The sequence below is a fragment of the Eublepharis macularius genome, chromosome 14 (genome assembly GCF_028583425.1).
Source record: "Eublepharis macularius isolate TG4126 chromosome 14, MPM_Emac_v1.0, whole genome shotgun sequence".
In the NCBI taxonomy this organism is placed as follows: domain Eukaryota; kingdom Metazoa; phylum Chordata; class Lepidosauria; order Squamata; family Eublepharidae; genus Eublepharis; species Eublepharis macularius.
In genome coordinates, this window is record NC_072803.1 from 47,908,937 (window position 1) to 47,929,081 (window position 20,145).

Genomic DNA, 20,145 nt, shown 5'->3' on the forward strand with positions numbered 1-20,145 from the left:
GCAATACGAATTGCTTCGGGAAGCTTTGATTTGGGGTTTCTGAATCATTGCGAATAGGCTCTGATTCAGGTACTTTACCCGAATACAAAACCTGAATTGCACACCTCTATATGTAAGGCACACACGCACAATCAATCTTGGCTTCATGGTTTCTCTCTTAATATTTTAGGTCATATGCAAAATTTATCCTAGAAACATGCTTTTAAAAATTAACGAATGAAATTTGAGCTGAATTCTGCACCAGATAGTGGTGCTCTTGGAGACACCAATTCCCCACCAATAAGTTTGCTAAAAGGAAATGCCTTGTATCTCACTGATCTGCACACTATCCAGTGGCCAGAACCCCTGTGGCCTTAGCATATTCCCTCATCATCATAGCACTTTGGCTAGGCAAGTAACACCTGCTGTCTCTACCTTGAGCCGATCTTCATGGTGCTGCAGTTGTTCTCTGCGTGCTTTTCCTCGCCACTGTTCATCCTTTAGGAAAAAAACAGATTGTAATGCAGCTATTGATAGTAATGAGGCAAAGGGCAACATCCAAGATATGTCTTTCCTTCCCCCCATCCCACTTACAGTAAATGCATAAAGGACTGGTTGATCACAGATCAAGATAGATCTCCATACAGAATCATCGTATAAATAAGTATCAAATATCAGCAGAGCTGATGTTATTTAACTACTTTATAATGAAAACTCTCTAATGAAATCCTGCTTCTAAAATGCAAGCTCCTAGACCTCAGGATTTAAGAATCCTGAACAGCAGAGAAACAGGTGAAAATGGGAGTTGAGTTAGATTTTCTAGCGCACAGTATCGAGGCTTATTTTATGACCAAGGTTGTGTTTCAGACATTGATGATATGCACTAAGACAGGAAGAGAGACTCTTGCACACAACCTCAGTGTCCAAAGCAGTTCTGTTTTTTACATCGATTTCAGTAGAGCTGTTTACCGTGACATGGATTTTGGACAAGTCCAGTTTTTCGTCAAAGCATGGCACTCTTGCTTCTTTAGCTGCAAACGGATAGTTTTCCTTTAGGCTTTCCAATTCACCCTGCTGTCTTCCTTGCATGTCAAAGGTGGCCTCTAGATCCTCCAACACCCCTGGAGGGGACTGGCTCAGGTCCTTCAAACCAGTCCTCATTTTGTCTTTCACTTCCTGTTTCAGTGTCTTCACTGCCCCCCTGAGCTCTTTTTGTTGTTTCTCCAGTTCCTCTTGGCTCTTCATCTAAGTAAGATTACATGGATACAAGTGAGACATTTCAGACAAGATGCACCAACAGCTAATTTGCACAACTAAAATCCAGTTAAGACAGTTGGCAGCCTCTTGCTATACTGGATTGGGAGCAGTGGAGAACTGGAATTGGCAAGGTGGGGGGAAGAGGAGGAAAACTCTTTAGACTGTTCTGCAGCTTCTCCTAGCAATTCAGGATCAATGTGCTAGGTGACCCAAAACATAAAGGAATGTGGCTGAGTCACAATCACTGGAAATGTGTATGGGGCAGCTATACCATTTTGTACCCCATTTTGCAGCTCCAGGTTATCACCTGTGATTTCAGCTGAACATACTCCTCCTGGATATGGCCAAGGTCCTTCATCAGTCGCTTTGCTCGCTGGTGGTTGTCTTGTGCCACTTGCTCTATGGAGGTTACTTCTTTCTGCAAACAGCGATTCTCGTGTTTTTGTTCCTAAAATCAAGAAAGAGAGTAGGGGGGGGCGGAATTAACTGCTTTGCCTTTTGCTTTCCTTCAAATGAACAAACATGCACCTCTGAAACAAAACCCAACTTCTTAATCACCCTCCAGGTAGTGCTCTGATAATAGTCTGGGCTTGCCCCCCCTCATTATTTATTTGACTTCTAGCCTGCCCACCCTACAAGTGGGCTCAGGGCAGGTTACAACAACGTATAACACATTTAAAATCACAATAAAATCACACCATACTGATTATAAAATACAGCAAATACATTATTTCCAGAATAGTGGTCCATATAATCCACTCCTGACAAAAGTCCATGGGGTGGGGGGGGGGAGGAAGGAAGAAACAGCCATTCTGGTCACATGATGACTCACATGGGGGCCAAGATCACTATATAGTCCCCCTCCCCTGACGGGAGACTGATAGGGAGGCTCACCAGATGGATACAAGCCTGGCCTCAACCATATTCAAGGACCACCACCACTGCCCAAGTGGATTTGCCTTTTCCCTCATTCACCTGGGGGTCTGGGGTGCAGGTTCGGCTCTGTGTGTATGAGTGAGGTGTAGACAATCCTAGCTCCCACCCCACTTTTTCTTGTTTGCTATCCCACCCTGCCTAGCAAGGAGATTGCAGCTTTGTGCAGAAGAAACTGCAAGACAGTCAGGTATTCTTAAGGTATTCTCTCTTTGTATTCTTAAGAGAGAAAGATCTTTATTCAATATAACACAGCTTTATACTCTCAAGCACGGGTCCACAGGGGGAAAAGTGCATCATAGTGCTAAAGGGTTACTGCAGAACTAAGAAAGAAAAAACACATGAGGTTAGCCTAAGCTTTAGAGACACAGATGTTACCCCTTGCTTGGGACAGACACAAACCTGCTCGTTAGGGCACATGTTACTCTGTTCCCTCCCTGGTTTCTGATCCAGCTTGAGCAATGATAATTTTTTAACCCTTACTACTCCAGCTGGGTGGGCTTCCCTTCCCCCAATCCTGAGTTTGGGGAGTGATGCTGCTTGGCACTCTCTTCTCCAACCAACTTTGAGTGCAGGTACCGTTCTTTATTGCCTCCCTCAGATCATCCAAATAGCCATCCATCTCACCCTTTCCTACCAGTTGGGCAAAGGCGTATCTCCATGAAGTATGAGTATCTCCCCTCATGTGAAATTTAAACAGTTTATTACTCTTTTCCCTAAGAAAGAGTGTTCTTCTCTGGGGGTTTGGATCCCCTGGGTGTAAATTCAAGACATCTTACACTCTTGTTGCAAGAGACTACACTCCTCATCCTCAGCACCCACCCCCCTGGCAATTGTTCTTGTGTTATAAAATCTCTTGCCATCACAAGTCATATAGGTGGTGAGACAGTTTATGAAAATAAAATTACAGGATTAAACAGATATGAATTCAGAAGCCTAAATTTATGAATCCCTATCATGACAGCCCTTGAATACATATGGATCACCACCACCATTTGGTGTAATGGGAAGGGGGCAATCATAATGGCCAAGATGCACCTGGATTTCTGTTCTTTCCAAAGAAAAGTGGAATGAAGGGCATTCACTATAGTGAGAAAATAACAGCAACGTACATGAAGAGCTTTCTCAAGCTGGGCCCGTTGTGTCTTGAGGGCTTCCCTCAGGTCTGCTATTTGCTTTTCAGCTTTTCTCCTCTCTGCTTGGATCTGACCTTGGATCACGAGCTGCTCAGCCTTGGAGAGATCCAGCTCCCTTTGGAGGCATAAAACCTCACCCACCTTTTCTTGCAGTTGCCGTTCTTTTTCAGAGAGCTGATGTCCTGGAACCACAAGATTTCAAAGCCTCTGTCACTGGAAAAATCATAGATATATACCCAATTCTAGCTTACTTTACTATGTCTGCATCCCGCCCAAGAAGATCATAGGAGCACTTTAGCTTCAACATCTCAGTGAGGGAAGTTAAGGCCACCAACTGAGCTGCACAGCTCAGCATGGATTTGGAGCTATGATTCCCATATAATGCACTGAGTATTATATATTATGAGTTCATGAGGCTAGTCAGATAATGATATTCCAAAAGCGGCAATTACCTACTCTGAACTCTTGGGGGTGGCATACAAATCTAAGCAAAATACCTAAAAACAGATCAATAGCTGCAGTTTTAAAAATAACGTACGAGTTTTGCTGACGGTTTCTTCAAGGGCTGCACACCAGGACTCTTCCTCCTGAAGCTTCTGGATCCGTCCTTCTGCCTCCTGGACTTTGGCAACTGCTTGCTGCAGTTCGTGCTGCTGGTCTGCCAGCTCTTGTCCCAGTAGCTGTTTCTGGTCCTTTGTTTTAGCTCTGCACTCTTCCCGTTTCTTTTCCTCATCCCGTGTGTCTTCCCTGAGGTTCTGAAGGATCTAGCTCAAGACAACAGGCCAAGAGTTACCTTCGGTTGATGAAGGCAAACTGAATGTGTGGCTCATACTAGATCTTGATACATTTATGCAGGGAACTATGATTTCATTAGCTGGAGCTAAACGGGTCAAGAAGGGATTCCTTTAGACTTATGCTCCTTCACTACAGTGAGCCACACCTGGAGACACATGTGGGGCAGATTAGTTTAGCAGAAGAAAGCTCTGTTACAAAGAGGCACTGTTGATAACTTTACTTCATATTCAAGGGAGATGGGAAGGATCTTTTCCTCACACCAGAAGGGCTTGCGAGTGTGACAAAAAGTTCCTTTCCAAATTGCCATACAAACTATTTCAAAGGGGGCACTAACAGCACACTTTTTAAAGAACAGAGTTTAAGGCAGCGAAGCCATTTACAGGGTGAAAATTCAACTGAAGGATGAAAGTTCTGCACCGCTGGGCACTAGAGTTAAGTTCCTAACATCATCCTAATTTATCTCAGGACTGAGACATTTGCCCAAGAAATACTGGAGCTTTGAGACTTGCTGTCAGACAAGACCAAGAGTGGAACATTGATCTGATGGAAGATTAAGGAGGCCTCTCAGCCCTTTGTTCTGCCCTGCGGGTGTTCATTCAAAATGTGGAGAATTTTGCAAAGCAGAGTGGATTACACTCTCATACCGCTTCTTGCTGGGCCAGTTCCAGCTTTTGCTCTTCAATTTCCTTGCAAAGCTTCTGCAGCTGGTTCTCTCTCTCTTTTTGTGCTTCTTGACATTCCCTGCACTTCTTTGAATATTCACTGATGTTGTCTTCCAGGGCTGCTTGTTCCTGAAGGGCTTCCTCTTTCTGCTTTGCAGCATTTTTTACCTCCTGTCCATTTCAGAACAAAGTATAGTTACTTAGGTAGAAGGAACTTGTGCTCTAAATCCTAATGCAGTTCTGTCTGTCTGCTTACTGAAAAACGTGAAAGGATTCCTGACTGACACATTTCTCATTACATACTCTTCATCAGGTGCAAACATTCTGTTTGCTAGGTTATTAGTTTCTTCTTGTTTCTTCTGGTTTTTAAGAAGGAAAAGGAGAGAAATTACCCATCTTGGAGACAAAAAGTGTCCATAGCTTGTCTCTGAGGAAGGGTATTTAATACTCAAAAGATGTCAGGGAAGATCATTTGGAGTACATCAGAAAATAAATGGAATTTTGCTTAGCACCTTTTGGAGAAATGACTCACTGCTTGTTGCTGTGTACAAATGGCCTACTGACTGCCTCCTATGAATGTTGGAAATGTAAGTAGTGGCACAGTGTATGAGCCAGGCAGAAGAATCCAGTTTGCATACCCATTATCAAAAATATGCTGCTTAATCCCATGTTGAGTGAGACTCACTCCCATGTATGTAAGGATGGGATCAGGCAAAGAGCTTCTTTGCTAGAGGTTTCAGTTCTTTCAATGCAGTTTTCAATTTCTTGTCAATTATATATAAAATGCAGAACATACAAAAAACCTTACCTGTTCTAAGAGCTGCAAATGCTGCCTGGAATCATTCAGTTCAGTCTTCAGTATATTCAGCTCCTCCTTTTTTTCTAAAGAAAACATGTTTCACAGTTTGTTACAAGAAAAGACAATCAAGAAGAGTGTGAATATATGAAGGTGGACTTAAGGTATAAAAAATACTCATCACATATTAAGTATTATAGTTGCCATATGTTGTAGATCTAAGCAAGTAGACAAACAAACAAAAAGACCATCCACTTATTTAGAACGTTACTTTGTACCATGAAAATGCTTCTGCATGTCTGCAATCTCGTCATTTAGAGTTTTTTTGTGTTTTTGTAGACGGTTAATTTCTAGCTGCAATTTTTGGATATCTGAGTCCATATTCTCTATACTGGTGAGGGCTGCTTTACTGCTGTCTTCGGTAGCAGCTAAAGTTCTGCAAAATAGGAACATACATACATTTGTCCTGAATTCTCCTTCATATATTTGCCAAGATTAATACATTAAACATTAAGTCGAGCTTAAAGCAGAAATATCATTCCAGTTGTTGGGTGAGACAATCTAATGAGAAGCAAATTCCTTTTGGGGCTGTAGTGATAAACTGGAAAAAGTAGGTGGGGGAGAGCACCGTAAGAAAGAGACTTTAAACAACTTGGGGGTTTCCTTTTTTGGACTATCCCAGTCAGGCTTCTCCTGCTAGATGTGTTGGTCTAACAGATGTTCAAAACGTAAGGATTTATGTCCAGTGGCACCTTAGAGACCAACAAGATTTTCAGGGTGTGAGTTTTCAAGAGTCAAAGCTCCCTTCTTCAGACACCTATGTTCAAAATACTCTGCTGGAAGTACTCTTAGGCCGACATGATATTAAAATGCTCTACAGCAAGAATGGGACAGCCAGCGTTGGTATTCTATCTGCTGCTTCCCAGGGCGACAACTGTTCATTGCCAGCAATGGAAGACTTGCCTCTTCTAAGGATCGAGTAAGCTCAGCCCCACTTGGTTGCCTCAGAGGTCTTCTATCAGAACTGCTACAGTATAACTAACTGGACTGTTGACTTTTCCACCATATGTGCAAGATCAAAACTGTCTGAAATTTGTATGAAGAGTCTCACTGCTTTTTTCGGTCTGAGGTACTGCATATAAAACCCCAAAGGAGATATAATATTGACAGTGCTCCTTAGGATAGCATTTCAATGGGCTTAGACTGGAGGTACTCTCCTTAGGATAGCATTGTAAATCTCTCTCTCTCGCACACACACACACACACACGCAAACTCATACACAGACAGAAATAAAAAACCCAGATCACTGCAGATTGTGCTAATTGCTGCACAGTATGCTCTTGTGAAACCTCTCTCCACAGTTGGCCTGCCTCACCGTTTTGTTTGTGACCATTTCTCCTGCAGACGCTGACAGTTTTCTTCTAGCTGCTGCTTCTCTCTGCCCAATGCCTTGATGCTGTTCTGCAGAGTCTGGTGCTGAAAATTCAGCTGTTCAGCTTCTTGTTGGGCCACCTTGAGCAGCTGCCTTTGGTGTTCCACTTCCCCTCGCTGCTGCTGGGATGATTGCTGCAGAGCCTCCAACTCCAGTTTCTCCTAGGCATGAAACACAAATGAAGCAACGTTACATGTTTTATCTCTGTATAACTGCAGTTCATGTTTGCCTCCTTTACTGGGTGGTGTGCGCCTTTGAAGATGGCCATAAGCCTGCACCGTACCTCACACTGGGAGCATGGAAAGGTTTTGATGAATGGCACTTCCTGAGGCCTTTTAATACAGTCCAGGGTTTTTGTATTTAAAATTGATTTAAAAAAAAAATAATTTGCGCACAACACATTTCTCCTCAAAAGGATATTGCGCTTCCTAAGCAATCATTTTATAGTGAGAAAAACAGCAACTTCCTTCCAGATAGCACATTCATTACCATTTTAAAGGCAATTTCACACACTTCATAGAGAAAAAGCTGAGTTTTCCACTGTAACTCAAAAAGTTGCGGCCAATTATGGTTCTTCAACAGCTGAATTTGTATGATACTTAAATATATCTCATCCACATTTTAGGTATACACTGAAAATATCTTCTTAATGTAATATGTAAAGAATGTAGATCCACACATGTGATGGATACCCATTACACAGAACTGGTAACTGGTGTATTAGATGGTATACCTTGCTGAAATTATATAGGTTTGGAAGCTGCTGTCGTAACTGTTGTCACCATGGCAGGATGAAGACACACTCAGGCTCACATGACAATATACACCTGGTTACGTCTGAATTGTAAAGTGGCCCTGACTTTACTTCAGGGCTTACCTCTAGAATTTCAACTTGCATCTTTTCTAGTTCATTAATTTTTTGTTCATGCTGGAGCTTTACACCTTCCAGTTCACCATTTTCAAGCTGCAACATTTCCAGAATGTACTTCAGTTCTAATAATTAAGAAGCACAAGCAAAGACATGTAAGTTCCAAGCAGACTGATAAAGTGCATACATGAAATTAAAGGGAACTTCTTAACTAGGGAAGCTGGAAAAGAACCACTGCCAAAGACCTTGGAAAAGCTACTGGTGTTACTATTAGACAATAATCTAACTCCACATAAGGTAGCTTCATTTGCCCGTTTTCCATTCTGATCTGAGACAAAATTAGGACATTACCCATACAGAAATGTCGCAGTTAAGGGTCTAAATCTGAATACAAAGTAATCTGGATTCACTGGAGGCTGGTGGTGAGAAAGATCCTGCCTTGGTCCCCCAGGAGTTGGAAGTGGTGTCGGAGGGTGGGATTTTGACTGGTTTTCCTGTCAAAACCCTAGCTGTGCACAACTAGCTAAAGGAGGCTGGAAGAGAACTTAAACAGGGTTGCACTTACCTGCAACTGTTGTTCATCTAGGTCTTCATGCAGACACATACTGGGACTGAGCTTGCACAGGCTGGCCGCTCACAACAGAGTTTTCTTAGTTTTTTGGATACAGAAGGGATGACCCCTCCCCCAGACCAGTCCAGAGTGAGTTTTCCCACCAAAACAGTCATGTGGTATAGAGAGGTTGCCCCCTTTCCCCTCAGTTCTTCTGTGCCGCTGCAAGCCCTTTGACAACATACTAGAGAGAGCCCACAGAGGGGCAGGAGGAAGGGAAGGTGCGCCTGCACAAAGACCTAGATGAACGACAGTTACAGGTAAGTGCAACCCTGTTTTCATCTACGGTCTTCAGTGTAGTCCCACACTGGGAGAATAGCAAGCTAACTCACCAAGGAGGTGGTGTGATGCTCTCAGATGAAGAGAGATTGTAGGACTGCTTGACCCACTGCTGTCTCTCTTCTAGAGTTGACATCCACTGCATAGTGCCTGATGAAAGTATCCGCCGAAGACCATGTTGCTGTCCAGCGGATATCCACCAGCAGCACTCCTCAAAGGAACACAGGGGAGGCAGCTTGTGCGCTTGTTGAGTGGGCACAGAGAGTAAACGGACAAAGCACTCGGGCAGACTTATTAACACATTTTTATAGCAAGTACCACCCATCTAGATATTGGCTGTTTCCACACATCTTACCTGCCTGCAGAACATCATGCAAAAGACCCAGAAGACAGCGTCTTCTCATGTGAAATCGTGCCAGGAAGACACGATTTTGCGCAAAGCTCCCGGATAACAGCATCTTCCTGGTGTGATTTCACGCAAGAAGATGCTGTCTTCCAGGTCTTTTGCGCGATGTTCCGCAGGCAGGTAAGACGTGTGGAAACGGCCATTGTCTGAGATAATGCAGAATGCAGCCAGAATGGCAAACAAAAAATGCAGAGTCCTTTAGAAAGGATTGAGTTCTGTCCATATAAAATAAAACAGCTATCTTTACATCCAAAGTGTGTAGCATATGTTCTTGTGAGGTTGTTGGGTTGGGAAAAAACACTGGCAGGGTTATGCTCTGAGACACATGAAATCTGGACACTACCTTGGGTGAGAAGTTGAACTGCAAATGAGTATGCATCACCACTTCATCAGGATACACCTGTAGGAAGGGGGGATCCACCCTTAATGCTTGGAGCTCACTAACTCTTCTGGCTGATGTAATAGCTAGGAAGAAGGGCACCTTAGAGGCAAGGAGAGCATGTTACCAATGACTGGAATGGTTTTAAACATCTGCCAGTTTTAACACCCCCCCCCCCAATCTCCGAGGTCCTGGAGGAAAATCGAGCAGAGTGGATTTTTGAAAGAGAGAATCTCTCCAGTCGAGCGGCTGTTCTTTGTAAGAAAATCCACTCAGCTTGGTTTTCCTCCAGGAGCTTGGAGATGGCAGGGGGAGGGGGATGTAACAGAAGGCAGGAAAAAAGCCGAGGAAGAGAGAGAAAATCCACGCTGTGATTCCCTGCCAGAAGAACAATGGGAGGGACTGGGATTCACTCGCACCTCAGCTTTTTCCTGCCTCCTGTTACATCGCCCCCTCCCCCTCTCGAGTTCCCGGAGGATTTTTGAGAAAGATTTCTTCCAGTTGCAATTCTCCTTGACTGAGTATCGCATTGAGCAGCTGGTTTTTTTTTAAAGACTACCTCTCCCAGATAAGCTTGTGAGACCCGACATATGAAGAACACGTCTGGCATCTCAGGTAGTTTGGCCCTGAGACTCCCGGGCGTGGACAACTTCCACCTGCACTTCCTCCTCCAATTCTGGGGAAGCAGAGCATGACCGCCTGCTGACAGCTGGATGCAGTGGCATCTCCACCATCCGATACAATAGTTGAATCGGATCCGAATGACCAGATTGTCGGCGAGACTTATGTTGAGGCTTCTCCACGTGCTTTGACTTGTCCTTGCGCTTATGTGGTGGATGGTCAGTTGAACCCTTCCTGGGTACACTTGATGCCGGAGATCTGGAACCCTCGTTCCGAAACCTGGGAGGAGCGTCTTCCAGAACTATCACATTGGGAGCCGACCACGCCGAAACCAAAATCTCTCAGAAACGAGAATATGGTTTGTGTCCGCTCCAAAGAGAAGCCACCAGATCCAATGGTACTGCAGTAGACATCAGATCCAAGGCTGGCATTAACTCTGGGGAGGGTATGGTCATCAGCAGATTCGAGTGCTCTGCTGGGACAAATTTTTTTTTGCTGCCAGGCTTGTGGTGCTAGACACGGCTTTTCCCCAAAGCATAGCTCTTTATCAGGAAGCCTGATCTCCTCTTGCCTTTGGTATAAACACTTGGCAATGCTTGCATCAGTCAACCACATGGCCTTCGCCTAAGCATGCAAGGCATAGAGACTGGCCATCTTAGTCCCACACTCCTCACATCTTTTGAACAAGGACTGGTTTGCCATAACACCAAGTGAACACTATCAATCAGGCAAAGTTGAAGCTGTACAAAAAGCAACACCTTGGTAGATCAGACAAACCGTGGTATGAGAAAAAACTTTAATTTTCAAACACTAACCTGAACTATGACTATAAACTACAACTTTAACTACTAACAACTAACCAGTAACCATAATTGCAATCCAGGAGAAAGCGAAGCAGCTAGCAGAAAACATCTGTTCTTTGCAGCAGCAAGAAACAAGTGAGGAGAAAGGGGGTGACCTCTCTATACCATGTGACTGTTTTGGTGGGAAAAACCGCTCTGGAGCAACCCATTGGGGAGAGGTCACCCCCTCAGTAGCTTAAAAGCGAAGAAAGTCCTGTTCTGAGCAGCCAGCCTGCACAAGTGCAGTCCCAATGCGTACCTGTACTGAAGACCATAAATGAACTGTAAGTTATTTCATTCCCCTACTCAGTAAAATGGACTAAATAATAGTAACTGCACTCACATACTGCTCTTCTAGACAGAGTAGTACCTCAACCAGAGCAGTGAACAAGTTAGTGTTACTGGGGCTGAGAGGAGGGGCTTACCCAAGGCCACCTACTGAGCTATTGGCAGTAGTGGGATTCGAACCAGTAGAGTGCTGATTCACAGCTGAACTACTTAAACACTGTGCTACAGCAGCTCTCTCTGGGTTAGAGTCTACAGCTTTCGCCCAGGTACAAGAGAGAAGAAGAGCAGTATTACCTGATTCCTCATCTCAGTATTGCACCCCTCCCCAAGCTTTTTGTCATGATCTCAGGCATAGCCTTTTCAGGAGTCAAAAAGGAACCATCGTCCCACGTACAGCAAAGCTGGTAGATCTAACCCTCTTTGGTCAACAATGCATAAACCACTACTGAATGAGTCACCTAGGATTTTTCACAATCTTCTTTGATATTCCATACATTCTACTGTAGAACTAGACCTAGGAATCTGGCTACGGCAGTTGAGAATAAGACTGATGGTGGTAGGGAACTGGGCTTATTGTTGAGCTTTAGATGCTAATATTTAGTGAACTGTGGCTTTTAAATATTACATCCTACTGATATGTTTAGTGTTTTTTAAGAATGGATTTGCCACTATTCCTGCTGACAGGCAGTATATAAATATTGCAGCTGAATAAATAAAGAAGGCATAACAACAGATGGTTAAATAATGATAAACATATAAGAATATTGTTGGACACCAGATCTGTCTCCCCATCATCTACAGATAAACACAATTATGACTCAATTTACCCATATTTACTCAAAGTCAATCATGAATGTAAGATGACTCCTTAAAACGTTATATGCATTTTTTATAACTAAACATAACTACCCCCCCCTTTTTAATGACATATCTGAAAAAAACTACTCTTGCATTTGAGTAAATACTGTATGTATTAAAACGGAAAGATTCTCCCATTCTCTCTCTCACACACAGAGAAATTAAAACATATTTAAACAATATTTTTTATTTCTAGCTTGCAACTTAATCCTTTCTGAAGTATGTAACAGGTCAATATTATTAAAAATATTATTTTAATTTGGTCTCCTCTGAGAGACAAAATGGGCTCTGGCTCATAATATCTTATGATGATACAATAAACTCATTAGACATTAAGGAGCCGCAAGACTCTATTATTGTGCATGTGGAAGACTAACACAGCTTCCCCTCTGGAACTCCCCTTACTTGTTATTAAGTAAATTAGTGTAGTCATTACAGCAGTTCCCCCAAACTTATCATCTATTTTGGGGGCCAGTAAGGGCATGTTGTGAAGCTCAAACAAAAACAACTGTTTTTTAAGCCAAACCTGTCTTGTGCTTTGTGATTAGTCCTAGGACATCCTGCAGCTTCTCATCCTCTTTTTGGATATTCTGCATTATTAGGGACATCTGGTTTCTTTTCTCACTGAGCTGGGCGCTGAGTTCTCCTTTCTGAACACTCAACTCTTCTAGAAGAGATTTCACTTCCTGGACAAAATAACCACAATGCCGTAAGTAAAGTAGTATTACTATCTGTACACAAATAATTGATTTTTTTTCCAATTTTTAATCCTGTCCTCTCACTTTTTACTTCACTTGTTGTGCTCCCAATTCCCATTTTTAAATTGGGACAGCATCAATTTGGACTTTATGGACTAACTTCTGGCATTAAGGCAATGGGATAGTTTCAGTTGTCACTTCTGAATTATTTCTAATGCAGCCCAAATACTTGATAAGCCCACCAAAATATCAAGCACACACAAACAGCTGGAAAACCTTTATTTGCCACCGCTTTTCAGCCACTTCAGCCTCGCCGTCCCTGAGAGCTCCTGCGAGGTTAGCATTTCTCTGAGCGATGCTATCTTGGAGGAGGTGCAGCTCTTCTTTTTTTTGACCAAGCAGTCTGTCCAAAATCAGCAATTCTTGCTGTTGAGCTGCAGTCTGCAAAAATTGGGGAAGGAAGAGAGAGAGAGAGAGAAAGCCAGCTGTATCCAAAGAGGCTAATAACATTCTGATGCCATTCCTCGCTTCTTGGCCCCTGGGATTATTGGAATGTTCACTCCCTTCAAGAGCTAGACCAGCGAGGGAGCTGAGAATCTGAGTTGGCAACTGCCAGTTCAAAGTTAGCATCAGCCACAAAATAAGGACCTGCATTTCAGGGAAGGCTGAATTAAGTCAGATTTGCCCCACAACAAATTATGCTTACCTGATCCTTCAACCTCTCTAGCTCACTTTTTTTGCTCTGAAGAATATTTTCTGCTTCTTTAAGTATCTGAAGATGATGGTCTTCATTACCTTCTGCAACCTGTATATCGGCCTGCAGCTTCTGAAGACTAGGAAAGCATATTTAGGATTAAAATAAGTTCTGAGAAGTGGCAGTTGCCAATTCAAATTGGCTTCAACCATAAACTCAGTAGGGGGCCATGGCCAACTCGTTATTGTTTCTGCCTCAGATCTTCCTCTGAAATACGGGGATAACACTACGGCTTGTCTTATGGGGCTACTGTAAGAATTCCTAATGTAGATGAAACAACATTCTAAAAGATAATCGAGGTAGTATCACGATCCACTATGAAGGAAGGGAGCCCATGTGCTCCTGTGGCTATCCCCCCATCCTGCATTAAATTAAGATAAAATATATAATTCTTTACTCTGCAACAAGCTGGCTTCTTTACAGAACAAAGTATGAACAGGGAGAAGTCAGGGGAAAGTCTTCTTGATAGCTGATCCCCAAATTCAGAAATCTTTCAGCCATGACAACAGAGGCATTTATTTTTGTGTCCAAAACTATGCCTGCTTGTGCATTATGCAAATTAGCCCTGATATCAATTTAAAGGACGAAAAGCAAAGACTTCATCAACTGCCTCAATTAACTTGCCTTTCAGTCAATATCCCGATCTTCTGACTCAGTGACTGAAATTCAGAATCTTTTGCTGACACAACTTTGTTGATTTCCTTCAAGATACCTTCTTGTTCCATCTTGTGCTGTTCTAAGTCCTTTGCATCTGCCTGAAGCAACCTGAAACAAATCCATGGAGGACTTTTTAGTGCTGCTTGCTTGAAGCATGCACCATGCAGATGTTCTGACCTTCCTTTTTTAAAATTTAAGTCAACTGTTGGTTTTGCTAGTTGTATCCCTCTTTCTGAACACAAGTTGTGGTGCAGAGAGCTAAGACACAGCAAGTAGTCAGGACACACACACACATGCAAGGCAGGTTCTTCTCCTCCATTAGCTCTCCCTCACTTCCTTTCTTACAATTCATATTCCACATTATTCTGGGAGTCCAAGGGTGACTAAGAACACATCCCTATTCTAGCCCAAATAGGCAATCAGAACAACTTATCATAAAATCACTGCACATATAATTAAAAATAAAGACAACTCTACAAGAAAGCAATAAACATTGAGCAGCAAAAGCACCAAAGCAGGAGCACCAATACCAAAGCAGCAGTGCCAATATCAAAGCAATTAAAGCAAAAACAAACATGACACCCTTAACAGACTCACTATGAAAATGGATCATGTAAAGTAACCTGCAGTTGGGAAAAGAAGGGGGGGCTGAATTTTATAATGCTGATCTCAAACAAAAACAAAAAACACATTCATTTAATTCTTCCAAGCATGGGACATTGGGCTGGGAGGATGAAGGAGGACGCCAGAAAACAGCTGCTCTGGAGTCAAGATGATGCACCTGCCTGCCTCCCTTTCTGAGCTCTCTGATATCCTGTGGCCACAGTGGTGAAGGAGTTCCTCTCCACTTAATCCAGTTGTCTCTATTTTGTAGCCTCATTCTCCCTTCAATTGCACCTAATCTGTCCAAAAGCTACAGATAACCACAATGAGTTAGATCCTAGCAACTTGATAAACATGGGCTTGGTAGGACGCATATGGAAGTACAGTGAGGAAGAGAATTTATGTGATTGCCCTCCTCCCTCTTGACCCAGCAGAAAGCTGTCAGGATCCAAACCAAAGCGGCTCCCTTGCTATATACATCCAAACTGTGTGATTTCACACTGCTAGCGTACCTTAGTTGCTGATCTGCTTTTACAAGCCTCACTGCCATCTCCTGAGCCCGTCGTTCAAGCTCCTCTGCTTCTTTTTCAGTCCGAGTCAAATGCTGCTTGGCGTTGTTGTATTTCTCAATCGTGTCTTTGGTCTAGATAATTAAAAATAAGCTTCTTACAGCATTTTGAAGTTATGAATTCCTATCCCATATACATACTATTAGATCAAACAGCTCTTCCCTCTTTATATGTAGTTACATGGCACTTGTTCTGTCCCAAAGACACTGTTAGCATGGAAGAGAAAGAGACAGTTTTAAAAGAAGCAGCAGAACAAGAGAACAACTTATTAGAGCAAATCAATGTGCGTCACGTACTTTTTAACAATTTTGTATCATCAATTGTTTAAGGATGAAATGGAGCTGTTCTCTGTTGCCCCAGAATCAATGGCTTAAAATTAAACCAAAAGAGTTTTCAGCTAAAAATAGGAAGACATTCCTGACAGAGCAGTTCCTTAGTGGAACAGGCTTCCTTAGGAGGTGGCGGGCTCTCCTCCTTTGGAAGGTTTTAAGCAGAGACCAGATGCCCATCTGTCAACAATGATGATTCTATGACTCAGTATGAATTAAGCTCGATTGTGAGAGGGAAGGCAGGAAGGGATGAGCCAGTGCTCGGCTCTTGTGGCACTTTCTCGTATGTCCAAGCCAGATTGGCCAGGGATCCTGGAAGTTTTTTTTACCTTCCTCTGGGCAGTGGGGGGAGGGGGCTGTGAATTCCCTGCATTTTGCAGGGGTTGGACTAGGTGACCCTTGGGACTCCTTGCCACTCGATGTTTCTATATTTCTAAGGATAATTCTCCAGCCTTTGCTTCTGGATACAAAGTAGCAATTGGGAGTCATGCTGGAGTTGCATGGAAACATGTTATGTGAACAATTCATTTGTGTCCCCGCCGCCCCAAATCATCTGTTGAACTGCAGCTCTCACATACAGTAGTCTAGTCACAGATTTCTACATCCATACAGTAATGGAAATGATTTGCAGGAGTCAGGCTGTACTCATAAAATCATGTTGTGCAATGTCATTTTTACTGTAGTAACGACAAATGCCACCTGAGAAATCCATCAGATCTCACCCTCCAGCCACCAATGAAGAGCTTACAAAGGGCACTGACATGGCATTAGGATCAGCCACACAGTGTGGAATTGTGTCAGCCAGTAAATCTACATGTACAGGGAGAGAAGAACTGTGGAAGGGACATGTGGATGCTGGAAGCCTTGCTGAAGGGATGGCAAAAGTTCAGAGTTGGTAAAATATATGGGATTGAGAAATGTATTACAAATTAAAAGTAAAACCTTCCACATTTAGGGCTGTCAGATGCAATAAGGAACAGGACTCCTGTACCTTGAGTGGATGCATACAAGAAAGGATTTTTGGCAGGCACCACTCTTCCTGTCAGAAGCTTGCAGTGGAGAAAGAAGCTGCCCCATCAGAATTCTCTTTTATATGCTCCTACTAAAACCACAGGAGCACTGCCCCACAGCGAATTCATTTACATTAGCTAGGAGACTCAAGGTGATTTACACAGGGTAAGATGCTTACAGGCCACAGATTCCACCGGGCCTTCTATGTAACTGAGTTTTTAAGATTTTCTTAAAAACAAACATTACTTTTCCTCGAGTGTTTTCAAGTTCATTTTCTGCTTCTGCAAGAAGTCTGTCTGCCTCCCTGAGTTCTGCTCGTCGCTTTAGAAGAGTCTTCTCTATGCATTCGATTTCATCTGCAATGTCTTCGTGATGTTGGAGAGATTTCTCTAACTCCAGCTCTGTAATAAGGCTGTTCACGTGCCCATCAACAAAATCTCTGAAAACACAAAATGCTAAGAAGTTAATAAAGAATGTATACAGGGGTTAAGGAGTTTAAGTAGTAGGCGGGGCAGGAAAATAAGTTGTCTTTATGCAGCAGGGGAGCAGGCCATGAAACATGCACTTCAGAACATTGGTGGGGATGGGGAGTGAAGTGATCTGAGTACACATTGAGTCATGTGTGAACCTGGATAAGATGATGATGGGGAACAGTGCCTCAGCAGAAATCTTAACTGATGGGAAAGCTCTTAGGGGAGCTTTACGTATCATTGTCCTAAATAGTTTAGAGCAAAGATGTCATATGGCCTGCAGGCTGGATTCAGCCCCGCCAGGGCTATCTGGCCCAGGAGCAACTGGAGGAAAAGGCAGCATGCTGGAGGTTGCTCTGACACTATTAATCAACAGTAGTCATCCTTAAGACTAATGCAAGGGAAGAGAGATGCTGATTAAAAACTCCCTCCTCACCCCATTCCAGGCAGAATCTGTTCCTTCTCTGCCACTCCTGGCTGCCTCTGAAGGCTAAGCTAGATGTGCAGGTTTTTAAAGAGTTAGGTTAAAAGGTGCCCCATGGCGCAGAGTGGTAAGCTGCAGTACCGCAGCCCAAGCTCTGCTCACAACCTGAGTTTGATCCTGGCGGAAGCTGGGTTCAGGTAGCCAGCTTAAGGTTGACTCAACCTTCCATCCTTCAGAGGTCAGTAAAATGAGTACCCAGTTTCCTGGGGGCAAAGTGTAGATGACTGGGGAAGGCAATGGCAAACCACCCTGTAACAGAAGTCTGTCAAGAAAACGTCGTGATGTGATGTCCCCCCATGGGTCAGTAATGACTTGGTGCTTGCACAGGGGGACTACCTTTACCCTTTTTTACTGTAGCTATGTGGCTACAGGGGACTCTGGTTGGGTCTGGAGAACCCAGACCCTGCTTTTTCTGCTCCTCGTGGAGCAGTCTGTGCATGTGGAGCAGTAAAACTCTGTGCTATTGTGACATGAAATGGCTTGAGGGGGAGGGAGGAGCCCCCCCCCCCGAGGCATTCTAAGGCAGTTTGGGCTTTCCTTTACTTTTAACAGCTATTTACTTTTTAACTGCTGTATGGCTGAGAAAACCTGAGTTCTTTAAAAACTGCATGTGTAGAAGACTCTCTGTTGAAGAGAGGGCAACAGCCTCAGAGTTAATGGGAACATTTAGTGGCATATCAAGGGCAAGGCTAAGGAGGTTCTGTCAAATTTCTCCTCCCTCCCTTGACTCAGGGCTTGCTCACTGGAGCCAATGGAAATCTCAACTCAGGCTTTACCCCAGGCTATTGCAAAGGAAGTCTCCCCTTCCCTGAGGCACAAAAGCTCCAAATAATGGGAGGAGCATCCAGCTCTTCCACCTCCTCCAATATGGGGAGCAGCAGCAGCACCGCCTGGGCTCGCTTGGCTATAAGTTGCTTACTTCTCTTGCCTTTGCCTTGCGGCCTTGCTCCCAGTTTGCAATGCGCGGCACTGGCTCTCTTGTCCCCTGCAAGGAGTATCTTGTCTCCCATAAGCCAGCAAAGGCGGAGTTGCTCTTTGGTCCACTTGCTTGCCTTTGCAACACTCCAGGGTGCATTGTTGCAAAGGAGACAGCCAGCACTGTATGTTGCCATGCCTTGATTAGCTTGGCCAGTGGAAAGCTGGTGAGGAAGCTTGGACCAGGCACATGCTTCACTTGGCAGCTGTGAAACCAAGACTGGCTGGAGTTGTAAAGAGGACTTTGTGACAATGGAGGGCTGCAGTCCTTCCCTCAGAGCAAGCCACCATTGAATTCAGTGGCTTTATTTCTAACTAACTTATGTAGGAATGTATGCGATGCTATGTGCACTTGTTTGGTATCCACAAATCTGAGGGCATGTTCTCAGGACCACTGGTAAAATCCAGAACACACTAACGCGAGCATAAAGACTTGCAGCCAGATTCTAGGAAGGTTTACTTGGAAATAAATATTTTGAAGTTCATTGGTACATGGTCCTGTCTTTTTTTTTTTTTGAAAATTTTTTATTGGGTTAGAATCCATTATTTCCACATTTACATTCAATTTTCCCCAATTTTTTCATCTCTAACCCCCTCCCTTCCCCCCCCCTTTTTGTTGACTTCCAACAGCTTTCCAACCCTTTGTCCCCTTTCCCTTACTTTTATTAGCTTCCTCTATCTAAAACAAATATATATTCTCCATTATTCTAAGCAGTACATCCTTAACTATTTTTAACATTATATGCCCAAACTGTAAGCCATTGTTTCCATCTTAGATAAACAATTTATCCCAATTTTTCAATTTCAGGTATTTCTATATATCATAAACCATATAGATCATACATTCGTTTATATCAAACAATTTGACTTATTCTCTATATATATTACTCATTCTATCTTTTTATAATAGTTCTATATATCTCTCCTCACGTAGTCAATCAATTTGACCCATCTATATCTTCAGACATTCAGTTTGGTACAAAACTTGTCAGAAAAAAAAAGAAAATATTGTTAGTTAATCGCTCCTTATATTTAGTCCTTATAATTAATTATTTTCTCTATATTCTGTTTGTTAACCTATATATATCTATATATATGTCAATCTATTAATCTGACTGCTTATTAATTCACATTTATCTCTTCTCCCCCCGGTAAAGTCTCCTCCCTCTACTTCAATACTTCAGTAGTTCTCAAACTGCCACAGTTTTCCTCCCACCTCCCATTTCTTCTCCAGGTATTGTTTCAGCTTCTCCCAGTCTGTGTTGAACTGCCCTGAGTCCAGATCTCTCAATTTTCTTGTCATCTTGTCCATTTCAGCCATATACAGCAATTTGTAAGTCCAATCTTCAATAGTTGGCACTTCTTGTACTTTCCATTTTTGCGCATACAAAAGTCTAGCTGCTGCTGTCATATAAAATATCAACGTCCTGTGTTGGGCTGGAATTCCCTCCAT

At 43.1% G+C, this 20,145-nt stretch overlaps 1 protein-coding gene across 2 annotated transcripts in view; it reads right to left on the minus strand.

The window, feature by feature from the left end:
• Positions 1–20,145, minus strand: part of CNTRL (centriolin) — a 92,698-nt gene that overhangs the window by 1,979 nt on the left and 70,574 nt on the right. For both annotated transcript variants that reach the window (XM_054997646.1, XM_054997647.1), the window contains 16 exons: positions 17,010–17,202; positions 15,367–15,497; positions 14,219–14,359; positions 13,547–13,673; positions 13,117–13,281; positions 12,669–12,828; positions 7,869–7,984; positions 6,935–7,152; positions 5,837–5,994; positions 5,571–5,644; positions 4,745–4,933; positions 3,844–4,069; positions 3,282–3,487; positions 1,544–1,684; positions 949–1,224; positions 415–477 (listed from right to left, as the gene is read on the minus strand). In XM_054997646.1, the coding sequence (XP_054853621.1) occupies positions 415–477; positions 949–1,224; positions 1,544–1,684; positions 3,282–3,487; positions 3,844–4,069; positions 4,745–4,933; positions 5,571–5,644; positions 5,837–5,994; positions 6,935–7,152; positions 7,869–7,984; positions 12,669–12,828; positions 13,117–13,281; positions 13,547–13,673; positions 14,219–14,359; positions 15,367–15,497; positions 17,010–17,202 (2,584 nt within the window). The remainder of the gene's footprint in view (positions 1–414; positions 478–948; positions 1,225–1,543; positions 1,685–3,281; positions 3,488–3,843; positions 4,070–4,744; positions 4,934–5,570; positions 5,645–5,836; positions 5,995–6,934; positions 7,153–7,868; positions 7,985–12,668; positions 12,829–13,116; positions 13,282–13,546; positions 13,674–14,218; positions 14,360–15,366; positions 15,498–17,009; positions 17,203–20,145) is intronic.